This window comes from Pipistrellus kuhlii, unplaced genomic scaffold (genome assembly GCF_014108245.1).
Source record: "Pipistrellus kuhlii isolate mPipKuh1 unplaced genomic scaffold, mPipKuh1.p scaffold_m20_p_1, whole genome shotgun sequence".
Taxonomy (NCBI): domain Eukaryota; kingdom Metazoa; phylum Chordata; class Mammalia; order Chiroptera; family Vespertilionidae; genus Pipistrellus; species Pipistrellus kuhlii.
Window position 1 is genome coordinate 88,774,653 of NW_023425404.1, and position 25,539 is coordinate 88,800,191.

Sequence of the window (25,539 nt, forward strand, 5' to 3'; positions counted from 1 at the left end):
GTGGCTGATGCTGGGGCTTTGGCAAAAGGCCACTGGCCAGAATGTCTGAACTCTTTAGCCCCAACTCATCAAGCTGTGCTTAACAAGTTGGCTGGGTTTATTCCCAAACTCATCCATAAACCAACGAAACAGGAGTGGAAAGAGGTTTGATGTTATGAAAACTAAGTTGACGGCTTGGGAAGACTGGTTAAACCGTGGTCAGCAAACTGCGGCTATGTTGGCTAATGAGTTTGCCGACCCCTGTGTAAGGCATTACCCTTACCCAGAAGTTTTGACTTCAGGTGAAAGACATTAGTACATTATTAAAATGTTTTTTTAAGTGTTTTTCCCTAAGGCAGTGGTTGGCAAACTCATTAGTCAACAGAGTGACCGCGGCAGTTTGCCGGCCACTGGGTTATACCAACCACTATTGCCAAATTACACTAAGGGAGAGAAAACTGTGACAGGAAAAATGACAAACAAATATAGGTCAATTCTGCACATTCAGATCCCTTTGCCTGTGTCTGTCCTTGATCCATTTTAAAGAAAAGGAATGACAGAGGTTTGGAAAGAGAACAGCTGAAGCACAAAGAAAGGAGACCCGAATATTAGAAGACCATAATGGTGGATTTAGAATATAATGTTTAAGGCATGGATATAGAATTGATTATGGTTCTTCACATTAGGTTTTTTTTCCAATTAGCAAGCCAATCATTGTCCAAAAAGGTTCAGTGTAGGGTTTCTATCGTCTGTCAAAGGTGGAGGGGGATGTGTCATCATGTTAGCAATCCTCAGCCTCCGCTAGTCCAGAAGATCCACTTTACCTCCGGAGCCCCAAGGAAGGTGTGCGCCCGGAGGGTAACCAAAGGCCCATCGGGCGGCTGCACTGATGCTGGCCACCACACAGCGCCTCCCTGGAGCCCCAAGGACCTCACCTGCGTAGGTGGTGCCGTCAATATCCACAGACATGTTAATGCTCCCAATGCCGCCCGAGGTCAGACTCAGTGCTGTAGCTGAGGCCTCTGATCTGTCTTCTGCTGGGGACAAGAGAGAGAGGACCTGGTCAAGCCTTCTGGCACTTCTGTTGTCCTTTCTGTGGCGCTCCCATATCTGGCCACAGCGGGCCAAGGCCCACTGTTAGGAAGTATTTACATAATCTTCTCCGAAGACTCAGACTTGCTAATGTCCTGTTGCTGCTTTCTCTATTGAGCCATTTCACCTCCTCAACTCTGATTGAAGAAAAAAGGGATCACCATCATCAAGGAGGTTTCTCTTGGCTCACAGCTGTGTGCTGGTGCTTTGAAAGAAATCTGGCAAACTTCCCTGAGCAAATCTGGCAAACTATCCATCAACTGGGGAACTGGAGATCAGGAAGATCCCGTCTGACTGAGGCCTCACCTCGCTGCCACTGTCTCCCACTTCACTGGAATGGGAGGTCCTCAGGAGAGGTCTACCTACCCAGTACATGGTGTTTCATCTCAGCCTGGGCATCGGGGGCTTGCGGAAGGCCTCTGCCCAGCTCACTTCTGTCTGCTCACCACACACAGGGCCACGAAATCCTCCAGGTAAGTTGCCTGTTCTGTTAGCCTCTGGCATGTGCAGGACCAGGGCACCTGGCCTTGAATGGGTAACAGCAGAGCCCTGCTGTCCGGTTGTCACCTCAGCCTCCTTCTGCTCCTCAACCAGGGGAAGGTGGAAGAGGGACAGGCTGCCTGGGAATATGCACAGCTCCCTCCCTCCACACCTGGTTTCTTCCGCACACACACCTATTTCATGTTTGTTGTGAAGGGCAATAAATGGCAAAGAAAATGTGTGTGAGGAGAAAAGGGTGAGGAGAGGAACAAGGGACAGAGTATGTGGTTCAGGGGATATGAAAGTGGGGAACCTGAAAAATGCAAAAAGGAAGGGAAAGGTTGTCAATTATGTTGCCAAACTTGTGCTTCCTCCTTTCCACTTGCTCTGAGGGACACTGGCAGCTTGGCCTGAGGCATCAGAGCCCCTCTAGAGTCTCAAGAACAGAGGTGCTGACTTTCTCCCAGATCTGCCTTGCACTTGAATACAATCTCTACCTCCGGTAAGGTACTGGAGTGAAGGCTGAGCCCTTTAATTTAGACAGATCAAAAGGCTGGGGGTGAGGTGGGGGGACAGACACACAGCTACTGTCCCTAAAGTTCTCTGGTTCCTCCTCTAGAAAGCATGCTTCTTCTTATTGCTAAAGAATAGGGCACTGCCTGAGGCAATTTCTGCTCCTCTAGAAAATGACCTTGCCGAAGCTGGTTTGGCTCAGTGGTAGAGCATCGGTCTGTGGACTGAAAGGTCCCAGGTTCGATTCCGGTCAAGGGCATGTACGTTGGCTGCGGGCACATCCTCGGTAGGGGGTGTGCAAGAGGCAGCTGGTCGATGTTTCTCTCTCATCGACGTTTCTAGCTCTCTCTCTCTTCCTTCCTCTCTGTAAAAAATCAATAAAATATATTTAATTAAAAAAAAAAAATGACCTTGGCTTGGTGAACTGAGATCTATCTGGAGGAGCGCCCACTCCAGTCCTACGGGATGTGATGCGCTCCTGAATGGGTCCAAGCCACACTCACCCCTGCCGGTGACCCGGATTTTCATGGGTAGCTGCCGGGTCATGCTGAAAAAGTTGCGCTGGAAGGCCTGCTGCACTAGGCGCTGCTCCTCCTCAGACAGCCTGGAAGCCTTCTTCCCAGGGGGCTCTCCTGGCTCCAGCTGTTCCCGCAGCTGCTCCAGCGTGGCCATCCGGGTACTAGCCTGCTGGCCTGTCAAGGTCATGGGCACAGCCTGACGATTTGGCACAGGTACTGTTGTCACCGGGGCTCCATCACCTGGCAAAAGCACCAGAGCTAGAACAACCCACAATCCACCCTCCCACCCAGGACTTCACACAGAAACTTGGCTCCATTTCTCCCTCCTTCCCCCTCCTTCTGAGCCCTGCAAACCTTTCCTGAGAGTAGTTGCTGGGGATACCCGAGGGCTGCTGCCACTGGTAGCACTGCTGGAGCCCAGCCCAAGGACGGGGAAGCGGATCTTGGGTGTGGAGAGAAGGGCCGGGGCCCTGGTGGCAGCAGCTGTGGCAGTGGGTGAGTAGCCAATGAGGGAGGAGCTGTAGCTGGGCCGGCGGCCCTCCCGCCGGTTGCCATCAATGGCTGCCTGGAGCTCAGCTGGGGAGCTCAAGGCTTTCTTCTCACACTCGTAAGCATAGAGGTACTTCATGTACCTGGAAGGAAGCAAGCAAGCAAGGGCAATCAAAACATGGCACCAGAGACAGTCCATCTGAGCTGCTGGGTCTGTGGGAGTAGACTCTAGGACAAAGGACCACCACCTAGATCACCCAGTGGAAGAGTAAGCTGGGGACTGCTGACCACCCTGGTCCAGGCCCCTCTAACTGCTCCTTAATTCTGCACACTGCTCAAAGTGGAGGCGTCATTCACGAAGGGAAATAAAGGAAAACTCCGCTGACGGTCATTTCGGCTCCTTTCAGAGCCCTGGCAGAAAGCAAGCCCGTGCTGTGACATGACTGTCTTATCTGCTCACCATCCCAGTCAGGCTGGTTGGACAGGGGCATTCTGCCCACTGTGTGCCAGATGTCCCGGAGGCAATTCTCTACCCAAGAACCTTGAAAGAAGGCCTGCTATATTAGTTTAGTGCTAATCCCCACTTCTGCTGGATCAGTTCCAATAGATAAACCCTTTCAACAAGGATATGACATGCTACATAACTGGTATATCAGTTACATATTCTTCACAGAGCAACTTCCAGAGTGTTAGGAAAGCAATAGAATGCTGAAGCAGAAGCATGCGGGCCACTCGGGAAATGACGACTCTCATCATTACTTTGGTCTAGTGAGGGATTGACCTCAGAAAGCTCCTGGCTATTGCAGGAATCCCACACATCTTGTTAACTGTACAGTGGAATTTTCTTCCTTTCTCTCCTCTAAGTTAAAACATCCCTTTCTCTAGTCTCAGCCCCCTTTCCCCAAGGCCCTGGCAACTCACTGGGTCCTCAGGGTAAAGGCAGCACTGGTGATGGATGTGGGCAGATTCAGGCCTTTGGTGATCTCCCTCCATATCTTCTTGTTGATGATCTCCACCAGGCCACCCTTCTCTGTCACCAGCTTGTACAGCATATACAGGTCTAGGATCTGCTTGGCCATGATAGGAATTCGGTTGATAGGGGTCCCTGTGATTGTCCAAAGAGAGAAACAGAGAGGTACATCATCAAGCAGAGAAAAAAAAGATGCTTGTGGAGAGAACCAAGACGGAGGCATAGGTAATCACCTATACTTGCTGCCTCTTACAACCACATCAAAACCACAACTAAGCAGCAGAACAACTACCACCAGAACCTTAGGAAAGCTGGCTGAGAGGAAGTCCCACAACTAGCGAGGTGAAGAAAGCCCACTGAGACTGGTAAGAGGAGTGGAGGCGCAGAAAGTGCTGGTACCTGGGTGTGCTCCTCTTTTAACCGGAAGGAAGATACAAATTCCCATTTGCTCTGAACTCCAGTTCCCGGCAAGACTCTGGGGGACCCAATATGGGAGAAACTGGACTGTCTGGCATCGGGACAGAAATGCAAGGGTGGCTTTCTCTCAGAGGTGCTCACAGTGATCACTGTTTCTGCACAGAGATGTGGGATGTGGAGACCGGGGGACTTCTCCAGTTCAGGGCAGCCATCGCTATTTGCTCCGCCCTGGTGATTCCCAGAGACCCCGCCCCACCCAATTTACAATCCCACCAAAGCTGTGCTCACCAGCTTTTGCATATGAATGGCCTGACCTTTTGCCTAAAACCTGTCAAACAGCAGCTGGGTCAGAGAGCCCCAGAGCCTACAAAAGAAGGCCCAATGCCCCACAGTAGCAGCAACAGCAGCAGCCTGCCTTGCTTCACAGCTGGGCCTCATCTAGGCACTTTCAAACCCCATACAAAGAGGAAGAATCTGCAGATGTCTCTGTAGCTCCTGCTGGGCAGCCCCTGGCAGTGGCTGACCTTGCTCCTCCTTGGAGATTCAAGAGCCAGTGTACCCAGTGGTCAGAGTGAGACCAAACCAGATTACAACTCTTTAGATCTATAAAAGACATACTCAGGGGGCAGACTCAGTGAGCACCAAAGCCCCACTGAAGTAAGTCATGCCCCATAAGAGTGTCTCCTGTGCAACAGATCTTCCAGTGTAGACACAGCTGGTGATAGCAGCCAACTGGCCTGGAGGCCAATTACTGCCAGTGTTACCAACAGCAATCAAGGGCTAACTACAAGACTGTGCAAACAACCCACAAAGGAATGCACCTCAGGTGACTGGAGAGGCTGAGCCACTGGGCCCTACAGGACACCTAACACACAAAGGCCACCTATCAACTTAAGGAGATTTAGCGGCTACCCAGTACATAGAAACAAACACAGGGAAGCAGCCAAAATGCAGAGGCAAAGAAACAAGTCACAAATGAAAGAAATGGATGAAAATAAAATAATGGACAAAGAGTTCAAAACCACGGTTATAAGGTTACTCAAGAATCTTCTAGAAACCTCTGAGAAATTTAGTGAGACACTTAAGGATATGAAAAAGGACCAATCAGAAATTAAGCCATACACTGATTGAAATAAAGAATAATATACAGAAGTTCAACAGCAGACTAAAGAATCTCAAGAATCAAGTCAAAGATTTGAAATACGAAGAAGCAAAAAGAAAAAAAGAATCCAAAAATATGAAGATAGTGTAAGGAGCCTCTGGGACAACTTCAAGCATACTAACATCTGAATTATGGGGATAACAGAAGAAGAGAGAGAGCAAGATATTAATAACCTATTTGAAGAAATAATGAGAAAATTTCCCCTACCTGGTGAAAGAAATAGACTTAAAAGTCCACAAAGCACAGAGAACCCCAAACAAGAGGAATCTAAAAAGGACCACAACAAGACACAGTATGATTAAAATGCCAAGGGCAAAAGACAAAGAGGGAATATTAAAAGCAGCAAGAGAAAAACAGTTTAGTTACCTACAAGGGAGCACCCATATAACTGTCAGCTGATTTCTCAACAGAAACTATGCAGGCCAGAAGGGAGTGGCAAGAAAAATACAAAGTGATGAATAGCAAGAACCTACAGCCAAAAATACTCTACCCAGCAAAGCTATCATTTAGAATTGAAGGTCAGATAGAGCTTCACAGACAAGAAAAAGCTAAAGGAGTTCATTAGCACCAAACCAGTATTATATGAAATGCTGAAGTGTATTCTCTAAGAAGAGGAAGAAAAAGGTAAAGATAAAAATTATGAACAACAAAGTGACAGCAAATATATAACTATCAATAAGTGAATCTAGCCGAAACCGGTTTGACTCAGTGGCTAGAGCATTGGTCTGCGGACTGAAAGGTCCCAGATTCGATTCCGGTCAAGGGCATATACATTGGTTGCAGGCACATCTCCGGTGGGGGGTGTGCAGGAGGCAGCTGGTCGATGATTCTCTCTCATTGATGTTTCTGGTTATCTATCCCTCTCCCTTCCTTTCTGTGAAAAATCAATAAAAAAATATTTTAAGAAAAGTGAATCTAAAAATCAAGTGAATAAAAAATATGATGAATAGAATAAACTGGTGAATATAGTAGAATCAGGGGCACAGAAAGGGAGTGGACTGACAATTTTCGGGGGGAAGAGGGTGTGGGAGTGTGGGAAGAGATTGGACAAAAATCTTACACCTATGGATGAGGACAGTGGGGAGGGGGGAGTAGGGCATGGGTGGGGTGGGAAACAGGTGGAGGGGAACTATGGGAGGAGGGGAAGGGACATCTGTAATAATCTGAATAAAGCTTTATTTTTTTTAAAAGATAGTACACAAAACATCCACAGGGGGAGGAAAGAAGAAAAAAAAGACACCTGTGTATGCCCACTTTTTGTTCAGTTGGAAATATTATGTTCATGAATCTGCTTAGAAGTATAATTTAACTCAAACTCCCCAAACCTGGAAGCTATCAGACTAGCTGCCACTTCTCTTATGATGAACAGAAAGACAGGTCCTACTCACAGGCTGTGTGGCCTTGGGTAAAACACGGAACCTTTTTGGATCTGTTTTCCAGCTATACTAATAATAGGGTAATATGCTAATTAGACCAGACCTTCCAGGAGATCTTCCAGATGTCCTTCTGGACAAAGTCATGGTGGCAGGGCTGAGGCAGAGGTGGTTAGGAGCAATCAAGCCAGGAGGGGAGGGCAGTTAGAGGCAAGCAGGCCGGCAGGGTGGGTGCAGTTGGGAGCGAGCAGGCTGGCATTAGGGGGCAGTCAGGGGCAATCAGGCCAGCATTGGGGGTGAGAAGACTGATGGGGAGGGGCACTTGGGGGCGAGCAGGCAGGCAGGTGAGCAGTTGGGAGCCAGCGGTCCTGGATTGTGAGAGGGATCCCAGATTGGGGAGGTTGCAGGCTGGGCTGAGGGAACCCCCTACCCCACTATGCATGAATTTCGTGCACCAGGCCACTAGTCTACAAATAAGAGGGTTGGACTAGATTTTTTAAATTTTCCTAGCAGTACTGAGTCCAGATTCTGTCTTAATGATGTGGCAGTTCATTCCTCTGCCTTCACGTGCCCAATGGCAGCCTTCACATGCCAATCAGCTCCTTCTCAATTTGGAGTTGGTATGCTTGACAGGGGAGCTCCTGCCTGGTTCATCCCCCCTGGATAACTGCTTCCTTCTTCCTCTCCTGCTGCACCAGAGAGAAATGGGCTTTTCTCTCCTGTGTCCCCACCATATCAAAGGAGCTGCAGGAAACACAAGTTTCCAGGGCAGTGAAAAGCCACTCAACAATGCTCTCTTCACTAATGACTCCACCCCCTCTCTGGTCTTTGAAAGGGAGGGGCAGCTTCAGCCCCTTGGCCTCGAGGGGAATAAGAGGAGCCTAGCTGTGACCAGGAAAGCTGACACTGAGCAGGAAGGCCCACTAATGAGTCCCAGGAGATATAGGGAGGGCGGAGCCAAGTGCCTTTCACAGGTCCTAGTCAGGAGGCATAATAGATGACTATCATTTGGCAGCCTTCAGATTAATGATCTGGAGGTCAGAGGGGAGAATTCCAAAGGGAAGGGTCATGGTCCAGGGTATGGTATGAGACTTGTTGCCTATTAATGGCAAATTCCTTGTACTGTACAGGCTGCTCCTCCTCTAGCCCTTCCCATTGTCCCAACCTCACTGACTGCCTGGTAGATGTTAGGCCAGCCTGACTAGAGAAGGGCTGTTTGTTTCGGCTCCTCCTGCTTCTTATCTCTCAAGGAATGACATTCCCTTTTCAGCCCTGGAATGTTTGCCTCACCAACTCTTTTATAGGATAACTCAAGTCAGGGAACGGAGTGAATACTCCCACATTTATGAAGAAGCAGTGTGAGCATAAACAAGTGGAAATGTTATGGAAGACCAGGCCTCTTTCTCAGTGTGGGGAGGAAGTACGAGGCCTCCAAGCGGTCTTCGAAGGGTCAAGGACAAAGAGGTCACAGAATTAGTCTCATAGGTAAACTCTCAAGGATTGCTGGTATATTCCTAAGACACAGTTATATGTTAGTTAACGTTTTCTTTCTGTGCTGTTCTGGAAAGTCAACTTTACTCCAGTCACAAAACAAGATCCTGATGATGCATCAGAACTAGTCTCCTGGCAGCACAGGACCAAGGTCCATCTCCTTTTCGATGCCTATGTGCCTGAGTTCACTAAAGGCCTTGGCGAGTTCACACACCGCCATTGCACTGCCTGGAGACCCCATGAAAACCACTCCCAAGATCCCCTCACACAGGCCCCCTAAGCTCACATTTCCAGAAGCTATCAGGACACTTCACATGTGACCTGCTCACTCCAAGTCAGAGTGTTCACAACAGCTCACCTAAGCTAGTTCCCTTTTCCAATTGCTTCCTTCTTCCAATAACACATCATTCTTTGAGGTTTTAGGCAGGAAGGTCAGAGGCTGCACTGATTCCTTTTCTCTATCACCAACCTTTAGGTTAAGAAGATCCACTGATTCTTCCGTTGAGGTATCTTGCAAAGGTCTTTCTTTCCAGCCTGCAGCCACCACGCTGGACCAGGCCCTCACTGGCTCACAATTAGATGTCTGCAGCAGTCTCTACCCATACTTTCACCATATTACTCAACCCCTTGCTTCAAAACCTATAAAGACTCTTGCCAAAGCCGGTTTAGCTCAGTGGATGGAGCATGGGCCTGCGGACTGAAAGGTCCCAGGTTGATCCGGTCAAGGGCATGTACCTTGGTTGCGGGCACATCCCCATTAGGGGGTGTGCAAGAGGCAGCTGATCGATGTTTCTCCCTCATCGATGTTTCTAACTCTCTATCACTCTATCTCTTCTTCTCTGTACAAAATCAATAAAATATATATATTTTTAAAAAGATCAAAACCTATAAAGACTCTTACTGCCTACCCATCCCACCCCACATATTCAATCTCATGACCAACTTCCCCGACACTTGGTAAAAGATCATATATGCAGTATTTCCAGCACATCCCAACTACTCACTCTCCAATTAGTTAGGTCTCCTCACTATTACCTCCAAAACCAAGTTCATTTCTCCTCTACCTTTTATTTTGTGCTCTCCCTCTTCATCAAGGTTAAAGTGACCTGACTTTGCTCAAAACCTTTCCACACTGGCCTTCAATGTTCACTGCATCCAGGAATAATTTTCTAACTATCCCAGTTTATGCGGATGCCTTCCCTTTCAGAATTTCTATTATTAAAAATTTCAGCAAATAATTACTTTCTCATTGTTTTGTGTGTATTCATCGGGTATCCCAGGAGGACTGTAGCTCTCTGAAGACAGAGATTGTTTTCCCTTCACCATGGCTTGAATATTATAATGCTTATTAAACTAAACCACCATGCAGATAAAATAATTCAAAAAGCTGCTCCATGGTAACCCAATTGGGAATCTCCACCAGCTTTATGCTGATAGCCCTGAAAGATGTCACCTTTCCCACTCAAGCTCTATTAAACAGACTAGCCTGTTAACCGGGGAGTTCCCTTTTTAATTACACAACGTACAACGGGTGCATACTCTTTCACTAGGACGTGTCAGTACGTCACGCCCTGTGGACGTAATTTTATATTATTTTTTATTTATACTTAATTAAAATAAATGAAATATATATATATTTTTTAAATGTATTTTATTGATTTTTTTTTACAGAGAGGAAGGGAGAGAGATAGAGAGCTAGATATGTCGATGAGAGAGAAACATCGACCAGCTGCCTCTTGCACACCCCCTACTGGAGATGTGCCCGCAAACAATGTACATGCCCTTGACCAGAATCGAACCTGGGACCTTTCAGTCCGTAGATTGACGCTCTACAGCTGAGCCAAACCGGTTTTGGCTGAAATATATATTTTTTCGTTTATTTATATATAAAGCACAAAGGAAAACACAAAATTACAAACAAATAGAAAAGAATACCAACAAAAAAATGGAAACATCAAATTAAAAAATTATAAATTTTACAAACAGTTATAAAGATTACAAAAAATATATACCGTCCCTCTCAGGGCGCAACATATATTTCAAGGACGTATTCATACGTCCTACCCATTCCCAATATTGTTTACGTTTGACGAATTTATAGGTCCCGCTCGGTTAACAGGCTAGGGAACTAAGGCCCACAGTGGTCAAGCCATTTGCATCCAAGTTCCATAACAAGATGATGAGCAGAAGAAATGGCTTGAGAGTTGGAGATTTTGAGAAGGTAAAGAAAGCATAACTTCACTCATTGGGGCCAAAGAGGAGGGGAAACAGCTGTTAAAGAGGGGAAAGTAGCCAGGTCTGTGATGTGTGCAGAACAGACATAGCTACCAAGCAGGGAGTGTCCAGTTGACAGAGTGCCAGCTTGGAGAGCCAGCTACCATGAAGTTTTGGAGCTCCATTTGTGAATAGCTTTTAGAGTCTGCACTATTTTCATCTGAGTCTCTCCAGTGGCGGTAAGTCAAATGTAAAGAGTGTAGACAGAAGTGGTCATGCATGGAGGAAACCCAGCAGAATAGGATGAAGTGATTTTATATTGATTTTGTTTGGCCATAAATCAAAAGATTTTCTAGTGTGGCTCCATTGATTTTGCCATTGAAGTGCTTCACAAAAGTGTCTTCCTTTCCAGCCTGCGGCCAACACACTGGACCAGGCCCTCACTTGGCTCCCAATTAGATGTCTGCAGCGGCCTCTTATCCATGCACTCAACTGCCTCTGAAGGCCAACTCCCAGAGAGGAATTGTAAATTCACTCTGAATAGTCACTGCACTAAAGGTCTAACCATCCGAGATGGCCTCTTTGAAAGACAACCATGTTATATATGTAGAAATTTCATTAAAAATTCACTTTTTTATAGTCCATAGAGTGTGACTGCATTTGGCTGAGAACTGTTTGGGAGAAAGGAAACAAAAGGTAGAGACGGGACCTGAGAAGGCAAGGAAGGAGCAAAGTGTCGTTTGAGTCAAGGCTGTAACCTAGCCAAAATGACCTCTTTCCAGCACCTTCAAAGAAACCACAGGCTAGGGCTGCACTGGATCCCTGGTGGAGGTCCTTGCAAATCTGCACTGGCCCAGCCTTACTCTGGGCATACGAGGATCTTGTGTTTCCTCACACAGGCCCGTGTGTGGCCCCAAAGATTAGTGGATGAGGGGAAGGAGTGCATTTTTCATTGTGGTTGGCCCTCTGCAAAACAGCTAAAAGTAGCAAGGGGATACCCTGGAACTGTGAGAAACAAAGCTGAGCCTACTCTAAGCACAAGCTCTGGACGATGGTCTGGTTTTCTCACATTATCCAGATAATCCAGACACAAACCTATCCTGGCTTCATTCTCCTAACAATTAACAGAGAAGCAAGATATTCAGGATAGTCTGTCTCTGCAGTCTGCTCTGTCCCTAATGGACCTAGTAGCCATTTCCTTTGTCCCACGGAGACACCACTATAACGAGAGGGGGAGAGGCTTTTAGCCTGAATAAAAAAGAGAACAGTACATCAGACTGGTGTTGGGGTGGGAAAGGGACATTCATGCCTAATTTCCTCCACCTGTGAAATGAGGATTTTGGATTAGATGACTCAGCTCTAAAGTCCTATGAGACCATGAATAATTTTATTTACTTAAAACAAAAACAATAATAGTTTTGATTATTACCAAAGGGAGGTGACCTGATTTTAGGAGTTTGCCTGAATTATGAAACAATGTTGCCAAGTGACCTTGAGATTCAGGGTTTGTGATCTGTACAGAGCTTTGGGTGGTTTAGGACTATCTGTGAAGTTCAAGGCCACAAGCAATGGTTCTTTCCCAGCCTTGAAGGGAAGGGGCAGTCTTAGGACTGCTCTCTGGGCTGCATTATAACTAAGGACAGGCCTCTTCCCATGACAAATACAAGAGCATCCTACCTAGAACCAGGAAAGAAGCAAACTACCACTGCAAAGAGCTTCTCGCAGGTCGTTGGCCTAGCAGGAGGCTGAATCTTAGCCCCATCTAGCCTCTCAGAAGGGGCATGAGCACCTGATGGGGAGGCCTGTGAACTGTCAGTAACTGGTATCAAAGCAAGAGCCAGGATTCAGAGTAATTAATCATCCTCCCTCTGACAGGAATCCAGGGCCTTATCAGTATCCCAATCCAAAGAAATGTTGCTGTTCTCCAGTTCCCTCCTCAATAAAGGAGACTGACAGTCCCAACAAAGAGGACCCTTATCAAATTTCTGCCAGGGAACCTGAGGCATCCCAGGGGCTGTGTAGAAAAGGCTTTTATGAGGCCCTGGATGCCAGGAAGCATCAGGGCTCCTGGGCTTTAACCCTTGGTGGTAGGATTGCTGCTGGGCATTCCAAAGCCATGATCGGGAGCTTCCTGTGCAGATGAGCCAAACACTGTCCCCTGGCAGTTGGCACTCCTTCCTACCTCTCAGACTATGAAGGCAGAGCTGGGGAAAGAGGTGGGAAGAGACAGAAAGAGCCACCTCTGGCTCTCAAGATAAAGATGGGGATGGTGGGTCCTAACCTGTTTGGCTCAGTGGATAGAGCATCGGCCTGTGGACTGAAAGGTCCCAGGTTCCATTCCAGTCAAGGGCATGTACCGTGGTTGCGGGGACATCTCCGGTGGGGGCTGTGCAGGAGGCAGCTGACCAATGTTTCTCTCTCACTGATGTTTCTAACTCTCTATCCCTGTCTCTTCCTCTCTGTAAAAAGTCAATAAAATATATTAAAAATAAAAATAAAAAGATGTGGATGGTGGGAGTGCTAGAGGGAGGGCCACTTCCTCCCCAGGAGAGAATGGGCACTTTCCAAAAAAGACAGAGAAGCAATCAGGGAGCGGGTCCAGGACCTCGGGACCCTCACTACTTCTTTCTGGCTTTGTCATTTCCATAGTCCCATCGAGAGAGGCAACTAGCCAAAACCGGTTTGGCTCAGTGGTAGAGCATCGGTCTGCGGACTGAAAGGTCCCAGGTTCGATTCCGGTCAAGGGCATTTACCTGGGTTGGGGGCACATCCCAGGTGTGTGTGTGTGTGGGGGGGGAATGCAAGAGGCAGCTGGTCGATGTTTCTCTCTCATCGACGTTTCTAGCTCTCTATCTCTTTCCCTTCCTCTCTGTGAAAAATCAATAAAATATGTATTTTTTTAAAAAAAAGAGAGAGGCCAACTAGGTAGCCTGGAGAGTTAAGACCCATGTTAAGCAGGGAACGTGAGCAGGCAGACAAGCAGGCAGGCTTTCTACTGGTTCCTCTGCATATTAATTCTTACGATGCTCCAGTCCAGGAACAAGCAGAGAAATAACTGGTGATATCTGATTTGTTTATGTGTAGAAAATACCTGCCTTGGGAAACTAAGCAGCAATATCTGGCATGCACTTCAGTGAGAAGTTGACCATTCAGTAAGATAGGGCAGAGGCCAGGGTGCACAAATATCCTAGAAATGAAGTGATGCATACCCTAAACCTTCTACCTCTGATTTCCAATGAATGAGTCTAACTAACATACAGTATAGTGAGTGCACTTATCTTAAGTATACAGCTCACTTGTACTCTGTGTACACCCTGTAATCATTTTTCAGGTAAACACAGAACTTTTCCAGCACTCTAAACATCTCTCATTCCCTAACAATACACACTACCCCCACTAGCCTACCCAGGAGGTAACCACAGCTGATTTTCTAGAACTTTAAATAAATGAAATCATGTAGAAAATACACATTCTATGTAATAAAAACATAATATGCTAAGTGTCTGGTTGTCCATTCAACCAATCAAAGCATACTATGCTAATGATATATACTAAGACCACTCAAGCATTCGCTATGATGTGTACTGACCACCAGAGGCAGACAACCAGTAGACCAGTCTCTATAATGTGCACTGACCACCAGGGAGCAGATGCTTTGACAGGTAGGTTAGCTTGCTGCTGGGGTCCAGCTGATTGGGACTGAGTGAGACAGGTTGGACGTGCCCTGGAGCCCTCCCACAGTCTCTCCTCAACCCCGATCATGCACCGGTGGGGTCTCTCAGTCAGGCCTGCGCCCTCTTGCAATCCAGGACCCCTTGGGGGATGTCGGAAAGCTGGTTTCAGCCCTATCCTGCAAGCCAGGCTGAGGGACCCCATGGTACATGAATTCGTATATCACACCACTAGTAGTATATAATCTTGTGTCTATGAGTGTTATCCCGATGGGTACAAAAGTTCATTATTTTTTACTACTGTGTGGCTAATGCACCACTTATTTAACCATTCTATCCTGGTACACATCTGAGTTCTTTCATTGCTTGGCTATAATGACTATTCTTACATGTGTTTTTCAGTGAACATAAGCACTGATTTCTGTTGGGGGTATACTTAGCTGAATTGCTGAGAAATGGGAATGACCTATGTTTAGCTTGTGCAAATACTACCAAACAGATTTCCAAAGTTTATTATGCCCATTTATATTCCCACCAGCAATATGTGGAAATTCTGGAGGCATCACAACCCAAGAGGCTAATTTGAAATTCATCACCTTTTTTGATACTCTGGCTTAGATAAATTGCCTTAGGTAAATTTCAACAGTATGTGCAATACTGTATTCTACTATGGCTGATAATAAAATTAGGGTTATGATTGTGCTATCTCCTTTAGAAACTGTGTTCAGACAAGTTGACCAAGGAGTTAGAAGGACTACCAAGTCTTCTGTTTTGTTTGCTGCTGAACCACAGACCTAGCTGGTGGCTCTAGGAGAGAGTGGAAGGCTGGCAGGGGAGAGACACAACTCCAGGGCCTTCTGACCTGGGCACTGCAATAGCTATCTGAGCTTCCATTGCCAATCCATGCCACTAGCCTCTCAAAACCCAACAGATTTTCTCAAAGTGTAAGTGAGTCAAATCCTCACTTCCAACTTTCCCCTACGCCAACCCTTGGATGATTTCTACTGAATATAAGCTCATCTTGGAACAAAGGAGACAAAACTATCAACCCAATTTTACCAAGTGCTAGAAGTATCAATAAAAGATATTGAAGAAGCCGAGACCGGTTTGGCTCAATGGATAGAACGTCGGCTTGGGGACTGAAGGGCCCGGGTTCGATTCCGGTCAAGGGCATGTACCTTGGTTGAGGGCATATCCCCGGTGGGGGGTGTGCAAGAGGCAGCTGATCGATGACTCTCTCTCATCGATGTTTCTAACTCTCTATCTCTCTCCCTTCCTCTCTGTACAAAATCAATAAAATATATATATAAAAAAAAAAAAAAAAAAAAAGATATTGAAGAAGATGCTGAATTTAATTATAAAAGTGGGCCTTTCAAAAACCAGGATCCCTTCCCAATATCATAAATAATTAAATAACTATTGAACCTGGAAAAAAGAGTTTCTCTCTCTCTCCCCCTCTCTCCCTTTCTCCCCCCCCCCTCTGTCTCTCTTCCTCTTCCCCGCATCTATCCCATTTCCCTTCTCTTCTCCCCAAGATGCATTACCTTTACCCTTCTCTCTCCCAAGCTCCAAGGGCCCTTCTTTTACCTCTGTAACTTCTACAGTGCCCATTTCTTCTACAGCTCACTTCTTCTACCTCTGTGACTTTCTAAATAAACTTTTTCTTATTAAAAAAAAAAAAGTGGAAAAAAGATAAACAGCATATCAACAGTACTTGGATCACCAGGGGAGAGAAAAGATCAGGCCTCAAACAAAGGGCTAATCCTAAGACAAAGATTTATTTTAGCCTGGCCAGCGTGGCTCAGTTGTTGAATGTCTACCTATAAACCAGGTCACGGTTGGATGCCCAGGTTGTGGCCTCGATCCCCAGTGTGGGGCATGCAGGAGACAGCCGATCAGTGATTCACTCTCATCATTGATGTTTCTATCTCTCTTTCCCCCTCTCTCTCTCTGAAAGCAATAAATATATATATATATATATTTTTTTTTTTTAAAGATTTGCATTTTAGACTTTAATTTGGGGATAAAGTTAGGAAATGAAGCCCCAAAGCCTATTTCATCTGACAAAAACAACGTATTTTTAGTCTGCCAGGATAGAGTGTCCACGGCACAGACCATTTACCGCAAGATACAAAGAAGGAAAAAAACAAATTTTAAAAAACCTGCCTCCACCAAAAGGCAAAGCAATATATGTCACGAACATTTCCTTGTCTAAGATGGATAGATAAGTATACAACAGAAGGAAAAACACTCAAATTGCACTTTGAGATAGACCAAGCCCTTTTCCCACAGTAAATTCTTTGTATGTACACATCAAAAACATCCAACAATCCACTGGGAAAAGCAAGGTCAGTTAGCAGCCTTGAACTGAACTGGTGGAGGAGGGATGGAGGTCTTGACAAAACTTTTCTACATAACCATGCAGTGCCTTAGCCTGTTGTACCTAGCTGGGGCATCGTCTAGAGAGGATCCTGCTTGTGGGTGCTCTACGTGAGTGCAAGATTTACTGTTGGGGGTTCTGTCTCCTGTGCTAACCCTAACTCATCCCATCTTGCCTTGACAGATGGCAGCCTCGGTGCCACTGGGAATCTGCCCTTCCCTGATAGGCCTTGCATAAAGAGTTCCACCCTATGTTAATCAGCTAGATGTTATTAGATCCTATCGGATAGTGGCCTGTGGAGTCAAACCAGCATTCTCTGTAGGAAGGCCGGAGAAACAAGGCTTATCCACTGCCCAACAGGAAGTGATGGAACTGTTGGTGCTAGGGCCCAGTTTCAAAAAGGCAGTGCTGAGAAGAAAAGAGCACAGGCCCGGTAGTTAGGAAACCAAGTGCTAAATCTGCTCTGTGGCCTCAGGTAAGTTACTTAAGCCAGTGATTCTTCACTGGATAAGTGATAACCTTTAGTCTCTCTACGCCCGCCCCCCCCTCCCCAGCCCCCCAGCTGGAGCTATGGGGAGTAGCAAGTCAGATAATGGGTTGAAAGGGTTCTGTAAAGTGCATGGGATGATGATAAAAACAACAGCAAAACCACTGTCCTCCTCCTCTTCAAATGATCACTGCCTAAGGAACAAGAGAACAAACCTTTCTTCCTCACTGATGAAGGAAGAGTAGAATTGTTTATAGATTTTTGCTAATCAGACTTCCAAATTAGCACTCCACCCTCATTTCCTCCTGGAAAATCTACCAGGGAATGCCATTTCAGAAACCACACACGGTGAGTTCAGTTAACCACAGAATTTTATCTACAACTATTTCACTTTACTTTGGCAGAGAAACGTGTACACACATGCATGTGCACGTGGCAAAAGGTGAGCAAAAAGGAGTACTAGAGTTCTGAAATCTAATCAGTCATTCTAGAGACAACATTTGGGGGAACAGAATCAGGGCAAATTGTGTTTTTGTTTTTGTTTCTTTACTGATTAAGGTATTACATATGTGTCCTCATCCCTCCAATAACTCCCCCAACACACGGCAAATTGTTTAATTTAATTTGGCTTTAGTCAGCAAAAGAAATACAGTCAGCAAGAAAAGGGGAGAAGCATTTGGTCTTGGGAATCCTTGGTCTAGTTTTTACTAGGTGTTCAAGTTAATTTTTTTAACAGACAGTTACACATATGTTGATATCTATGCGATTTGATATGTATGTTATTTTGTTGTATTGACAACAAGCTTCAAAACTTAATTTGTCGCCGAAGCTGGTTTGGCTCAGTGGATAGAGCGTCGGCCTGCGGACTGAGAGGTCCCAGGTCGATTCCGGTCAGGGGCATGTACCTTGGTTGCGGGCACATCCCCAGTAGGGGGTGTGCAGGAGGCAGCTGATCAATGTTCCTCTCTCATCGATGTTTCTAGCTCTCTCTCTCCCTTCCTCTCTGTAAAAAAAAATCAATAAAATATATATTAAAAAAAAAACAAAACTTCATTTGTCAAATTTGCTGTCAGTGTTAACATTATAGATATTTTTATACTTAAAAATGTCAAATTTCGGCCGGGACCGGTTTGGCTCAATGGATAGAGCGTCGGCTTGGGGACTGAAGGGTCCCGGGTTCGATTCCGGTCAAGGGCATGTACCTTGGTTGCAGGCATATCCCCAGTAGGGGGTGTGCAAGAGGCAGCCGATCGATGACTCTCTCTCATCGATGTTTCTGGCTCTCTATCTCTCTCCCTTCCTCTCTGTACAAAATCAATAAAATATATTAAAAAAAAAAAAAAAAAGTCAAATTTCGTACCCCAAAAAAGAGCATTTGTGGGAAAACTGCTGCTGAATATTTCAGGAAATTTATGGTGAACATGCTCCATCTCAAGATATCTGTTTTTTTGTTTGTTTGTTTTGTTTTTAAATATATTTTATTGATTTTTCACAGAGAGAAAGAGAGAGGGATAGAGAGTTAGAAACATCGATGAGAGAGAATTATTGATCAGCTGCCTCTTGCACACCCCCTACTGGGAATGTGCCCCTTGACAGGAATCGAACCCGGGACCTTTCAGTCTGCAGGCCGACGCTCTATCCACTGAGCCAAACCAGTCCCAGCCATCTCAAGATATTTGTGAATGCTGGTTTAAATGCTTTAAAAGTGATGATTCTGATGTGAAAGACAAAGAATATCCAGGTCAACAGAAAAAATTTGAAGACCAACAATTCCCAAGCATTATTGGATGAAGATGCGTGTCAAACTCAAAAATAACTTGCAGAAAGGTTAAATGTTGCTTAGCAAACAATTTCTCATTGTTTACAAGCAAAGGGAAAGATTTTAAAGGAAGAAAAATGGGTGTCACATCAACTGAACGAAAGACAAATAAATGGAAAAGTCATCAGTAAAATGTTGCTTCAACGGCACGAAATAAAGTCTTTGCATTGAATGTGACTGGCGATGAAAAGTGGATTTATTTTGAGAATCCCAAATGCTCAAAATCATGGGCTGATCCAGGTCAACTATCAACATCAACTACAAGGCCAAATTGCTTCAGAAAGAAGACAATGCTCTGCTTTTGGTGGAATCAGGAAGGTGTGGTATATTATGGGCTTTTAAAACCTGGTGAAACCGTTAATACTGATCGCTACTGACAACAAATAATCAATTTGAACCATGCTTTGATCGTGAAATGACTAGAATGGGCCAGAAGACAGGGCAAAATAATTTTGCTTCATGATGACATACCATCACACACTTCAAAATCCGTTAAAGACACATTAAAAGATCTTGCCTGGGCCCTGGCGGATTTGGCTCAAATGGATAGAGTGTTGGCCTGCAGACTCAGGGTCCCAGGTTTGAAACATCTCTTATTGATGTTTCTAACTCTATCCCTGTCCCTCTCCATTCCTCTCTGTATATTTAAAATATATTTAAAATAAAATATATATATTTTTTAAGAAGATCTTGCCTGGAAAGTATTAACCTACTCGCTGTATTCACCAGACCTTGCTCCTTCAGATTACCACTTGTTCCAATCAATGGCACACGCACTTTCTGAGCAGCACTTCAAAACGTACAAAGCAGCAGAAAATTGGGTCTCTGAATGGTTTGCCTCAAAACAGCAAAGTTCTATTGGGACGGTATCCACAAATTACCTGAAAGGTGGGGGAAATGTGTAGCTAGTGTTGGACATTAATTTGAATAAAGCACTTTTAATACCACTCTTGAAATCGTGTTTTCACTGATTACAAAATCTGCCATTATTAACCGGTACACCTAGTACATAACTATTTTAATAGCAATTGCTTTTAAAGGCTTTTTTTTGTTTTGTTCTTCAAGCATGAGTCTTCTCCTTTGTTAGCTCAACAGATACAACCATGGACACATACAAAAAAACATAGAACTTGGAAGAAACTTCAAGAGTAACTCTAACTGAACACTCTCATTTTAGGTCAACAAACCATGGCCCCAGAAAGGGAAGGATTTACTCAAGATCATGGGGAAGAGTGGGATGACAGCCCTGACTTCATGGAGAGCCCTTTCCAGAGGCGGGCAGGAGACAGCCCGCCTGGCCACAGCCTGGGCTGCTTCTCAGGCTTCTCCTAGTTCAGTTTGCTCTATTGGTGGGGGAGGGTCACCGGGTACAAGTCACCCAAGTCTGGCCTAGAAACCAAGGTGCCTGACAGGCCCATCTGTTATAGTCAATTTTCCCAAACGCATTAACAAACAAAAGAGCCAGCACAAAGCAGCAGTTACAGCTGGCTACCTCCTACTGAACAGAAGGCTCATCATCCTGCAGTTGTTCGGGGAAGAATGGTTGTGTGCTGCCTCCCAGGGAGCCCTGTCCATTTCCTCTGAGGTGCAGACTACCATGTCAAAGCTGCCCAGCCTCACTCACAGCCTAGGTGGGCGTCACCAGGCTTTTCAAACTCAGGCGGTTTTCGGGGGCTCCTGTGAAATCTACCACTTATCCTTCATATTAGCTCTGGAGGATGATCTGCAGCCAAGGTCTATGTAAGGCTTTTCCTTGGACCCAGCTAACAAGATCTGGCTCCTGAGTGCCTCACACACTCCAATTTGGGAATGACAAATAAATCATAAATGTCTAGGAGCCCTTGCTTTCACCATTGTATGAAGAGCAAATGACAGGAAGCTTTACATTAAAAGTGCAATTTGCTCGCAACCCTCTTGAACCACCCACTCTAATTCAGATGATCAGACACGAGTTTGCTAAGGAGATCACTAAGGGAACAACCCACACTGTCCCCCTGCCTCAATCTGCCCGCTCCATCCCAACTATACACTGCTCACCACAGCAAGTGAACTAAAGGCACAGCTTTGGTCCGACCATCCTTCCCCCACCCCGCGTTTTAACTTCAGTAACTCTACTATGTACATAGACAGGAGTGCTAACTTCTTGGCCAAATATGGCTCTTCACAGTTTGGTAACAAATGACATCCAAGACATAGACAAGGATTCTTCCAGCTGTGCCCTGGCCATGTACATCCTGTATTTCTGCCTCCACTCCCATGACCCTGGAGCTCAGTTCTTCTCTGAGGTCTACTTTGCACTCCAGACCAGGATTGGGGGCCCAGCATCCTTGCCTTTGGCATTCAGCTACAAAAGGGGCAATTGTAATATGACTTGATACAGGCCTTGCCGCCCAAAATGGAAGTAAGAAGGTTTCCTAACAGTTTCTCTGCAGATGAAATTTTAGATCTTTACCTTCTTTCCCATCTGGTCTCATCAGGTGGGGGCAATTTTGTCCCATAGGAAAATTTACAATATCTGGAGACATTTTTGGTAACCACAACTGGGGAAGGGCAGCCCCACAACAAAAGATTATCCAATACTGTTAGATATACGCTAAGGCTGAGAAATCTTGTATTAGAGTAATTAACAAATAGCAAAACCGACTCAACCAGTTCATTTCTATTGGTGATGCCAGCAAATAGTGAAATATCTAATATAAGTGCTGAAGACAGAAAAAAGATTTACTGAGAACCCGAATAACCATAAATTGACACAATCAAAGGGAGTCACTTACTCCTACTTTGGATTCATCCAGAAATATACCAGATGGCAGTCTGGCAGTCCCCAGTGCTGCAGAGTAGCAGAAGACTTGGCACTCATTGCTCTCTACTGATGACCTCCAATTATGGCCTGAGCACCTCCTTGTCTAGCCCTGACCTAGCAGTGGGGGCCAAAAGAAGTGACAAACTGGCTGTCCTCACATGGATGTAAGAGAGAAACATCAAGGGTTATCTCCATACACATCCTAGTCTAATGGTAACATACAGTACTAAAGAAGCAATTATGAATTTTCATTCTTGGCAAGGCTGATATAACTTCCACTATCCTTCAAAATTCCTTCACCCTGGCCTGTGGGGATCAGTTATCCGAGCACCAGACGGTAGATGGTTCAATTCTCAGTCAGAGCACATACCTGGATTGTGGGCTCCATCCCCAGGCAGGGTGTGTATGGAGGTAACCCACTGATGTTTCTCTCTCACATCAATGTTCTCTCTCCTCCCCCTTCCTTTTTCTAAAATCAATTTTTTAAAAACCTCCTGGGAAGGGAGAAAACAATAAAATGGAAAATAAAGCAGTGGCAGTTATGGTGCCAATTATAATCTATATCACGCCCAGCCAGTGTGGTCCAGTGGTTGAGCGTTGATTTATGAACCTGGAGGTCACAGTTTGATTTGTGGTTGGGGCATGTGCCCGGGCTGCCGGCTAGATCCCCAGTGGGGGTATAGGTGGCAGCCAATCAATGATTCCCTTTCATCATTGATGTTTCTATCTCTCTCATGCTCTCCCTTCCTCTCTGAAAGCAATAAAAATATATTTTTAAAACTCTATATTGCTATTGCAACCCCGGAGATCAGTTTCTGGGTTTGTACCAACTGGACTTATGAAGCTTGTAAATAATTAAAAGGCAACTGAAAGTGAAGATCAAAGTATTAAGTGGATTTCTCCCTCTCAGGGCAACCAGGGTGTTTCACTGCTGCTAGTCACGTTATCTTTTAGGATTATTCTTGTTTCTCACTGACACAGGCAGCTCCAGACAACAGTTGGAGGAATAAACTACAAGGGCTGCTTCAAGTGTTTTGGTATGCATGGAGATGGGGGACACACACCAAGTATCAAACTTTTGATTATCTTTTGTGAACAAAGAAATGACAAAGTATGTAATAGGCATGCTACTAAGAAGGTAATTCGGATGGAAGGGGAAGGAGAAGACAAGACAGGGTGATAAGGGTGAATGGAGATGGAATGAGGGAGAGTTCACTTAGAATATTTACCAGCTCGGGCTGCCATTATAGCTCACTCTTGGATAAGAGGAGCATTTCATTGCCAGATCTCAATGAAGGAGCTGACACAAAAATCACGGGATGCATAATCATAGGGAGAGGCTAGTGGGAGTAGCATTTCTCCCATGGCTTTGTCCTGGGGAGCTACACAGGTTGCTGAGGACCTTTTCCTAGAGAGGCTGGGGTTTCCTGAGGGCTGTCCCAGCTGGTGAACCCATTGCTATGAAAGGCTATAAAGACAGGAGGTTGAGTCACTGGGCTCAAGACTCAGTCATGCCATGGTCCATAGTGAGTGGATGGGGGTAGGTGACGGAGAGTGAAAAGAGAGAAGTGAGAAGGTGTAATCAAGCAGACACCTATGTACCTATAGTTAAACTGCAGGAATGCCCCCACCAAGCCAGTGGATGTAAAAATCAAAGAGCTAATGGGTTAGAAAAAGAGTTAGCTTGTCCTTTTCACGGGTCATTTCCGACCCTCCCAACAAATCCTGAGGGGCCTCTATTCTCTCATTGGCCTTTTTCAGTCTCTCTAAGGCTAGATGTTTCACCAGGAAACCTCACATACTAGTTTAAGTGATGTCCAAAGAAGCTATAAGGATAAGAAAAAATTTGAAATGACTCCAGAGACAAGTTAATCAGAAGAGTAACAAAAATAAGACAGGATCAAGCCTGAATAATCAGACCCTTTATTTTCTGCAAGGCCCTCTCTGCCCTCTTCAATCTGGTTGTCAATTGTTCAGCTAAATTCGTAACCAATCAGCGGTAAATGCCTTGTCTTCCTGAGCTGACTCTGGCACTCTGTGGGGAGGAGTTAAGCCAAAGTGTAAATTGCACACGGTAGGCACTCAATAAATATTAACAGAATTGAAATAATGCACACTCACCCCTCTTCTGCATAAAGATGAAGAGGTCATCCAGGAATTCTTTCCTTTCCGGATCACCGTCCAGTTCATACAGCTGCAATCCCAGTCCCCCCACCCCCCAAAAAAAACACACAATGAAAAAAATTCATCTTATGCAGGAAGCCTTATACCAGAGATACACAACCATCTGAATGACTACAAATATGACTCATGGGCGACGCCTATCCTATTCTTTGGGGATCAGATACAACAACCCACTGCTGCAGAACTGCCCTTTTGTTATCACAAAGGAAACATTACAGACCTTGGCAAAATCTCGAGAGATCTCTCTTCCTCGGCCTCCATCTGCATCATCACTCCAAGCCAAACCACCATTCTAAAGGGGAACAAAGCACAGAATTCAGAATGAGTAGGAAGAGAGCATTAGAAAACAAGGCAATTGTTTAGGAAGAAGATGAAGAGCATTAGCAATTGTGCTATCCTGGCTTACACTGCTCAGGTCCCTATAGGGAGAGCTTGTTGTTGTTTTTATTTCCAATTATGGTTCCAAAATGAGTGGAAATCAGGTGGAAGAATCATCTCTATTTGTTGAAGGAGGGTGGGCATTACTTATACCTAAGAATTCTGGAAGAGAAGGACACAAAGGCCCAATTTCCTGAGAACCTGCTCCTGTTTAGCCAATCTTCCAAAAGAAGCCACCACTCTAAGATGTACCACTTTTCTGCAGTTTCTTTATGGTATACTAGTGTCTCAATGCATGGATTCGTGCACATTGAAAGGAAGTTAATTAGAAGAAACATTTTAATGTTGCTATTTGCCCTTTCTCTATAATAGAAAAGTCAACCAAATTCACGATAGGTGCCAGTGAGAGCATATGTATCGCACTTGCACAAGTCAACTTAGCTTTTTATATATATATACTAGGGGGTTGGTGCACAAAATTTATGTACTGGGGTTGGGGAGGCCTCAGCCTGATCTGTGCCCTCTTATAGTCCAGGACCCCCTAGGGATCAGGCCTAAACTGCAACTCAGACATTCCTCTGCAAGAGGCTGTCTGCCTACCTGATCACCCCTAGCCACTTGCTTGGGGGTGGAGCCAGCCCTGCAAGGGGCCATCTGCTTACCTGATCACCCCTAACCACTGGTCTACCTACCTAATCATCCCTAACCCCTCTGCCTGCCTGCCTGATTGCCCCTTACCACTTGCTTGGGGGCGGTGCCAGCACTGACTTCTGGTTGGTCAGCCTCCGATTGTTACTGGTCATTTATATATGAGGATGTGTTTGTACATTTTATATAATGTTGTAAAGATAGCTAGTTTGGCTTTCCATACAACACTCTAAGTGGGGGTTAAAGGGTCAAAGGCAGTAGGCCACAGATACCACAGTTGTATCTTAGGCAAGCCTCACCACTAGAAGCCCTAAGTCTAGTAAAGAGAACTCTCTAGTGATTTAAGGATCTCCAGGGTCTGAAATTATTCCCAAGGTATAAAGACCCTATGCCACTTGGTTGATGTTTATTTTCTTTTTAAAATATATTTTTATTGATTTCCAGAGAGGAAGGGAGAGGGAGAGAGAGAGA

General features: G+C 45.3%; 1 protein-coding gene across 5 annotated transcripts in view; it reads right to left on the bottom strand.

Annotated features, from left to right (window-relative positions):
* The window catches only part of ARID3B (AT-rich interaction domain 3B), an 82,016-nt gene that overhangs the window by 4,660 nt on the left and 51,817 nt on the right, over positions 1-25,539 (bottom strand). For 2 of the 5 annotated variants that reach the window (XM_045586922.1, XM_036455874.2), the window contains exons 3-8: positions 24,263-24,334; positions 23,980-24,052; positions 3,993-4,176; positions 2,937-3,214; positions 2,568-2,822; positions 915-1,013 (exon numbers count right to left, since the gene is read on the bottom strand). In XM_045586922.1, coding sequence (XP_045442878.1) covers positions 915-1,013; positions 2,568-2,822; positions 2,937-3,214; positions 3,993-4,176; positions 23,980-24,052; positions 24,263-24,334 — 961 coding nt within the window. Of the gene's footprint in view, positions 1-914; positions 1,017-2,567; positions 2,823-2,936; positions 3,215-3,992; positions 4,177-23,979; positions 24,053-24,262; positions 24,335-25,539 lie in introns of all 5 variants that reach the window. The other 3 variants (XM_045586920.1, XM_036455863.2, XM_045586916.1) reach the window with 2 other exon arrangements.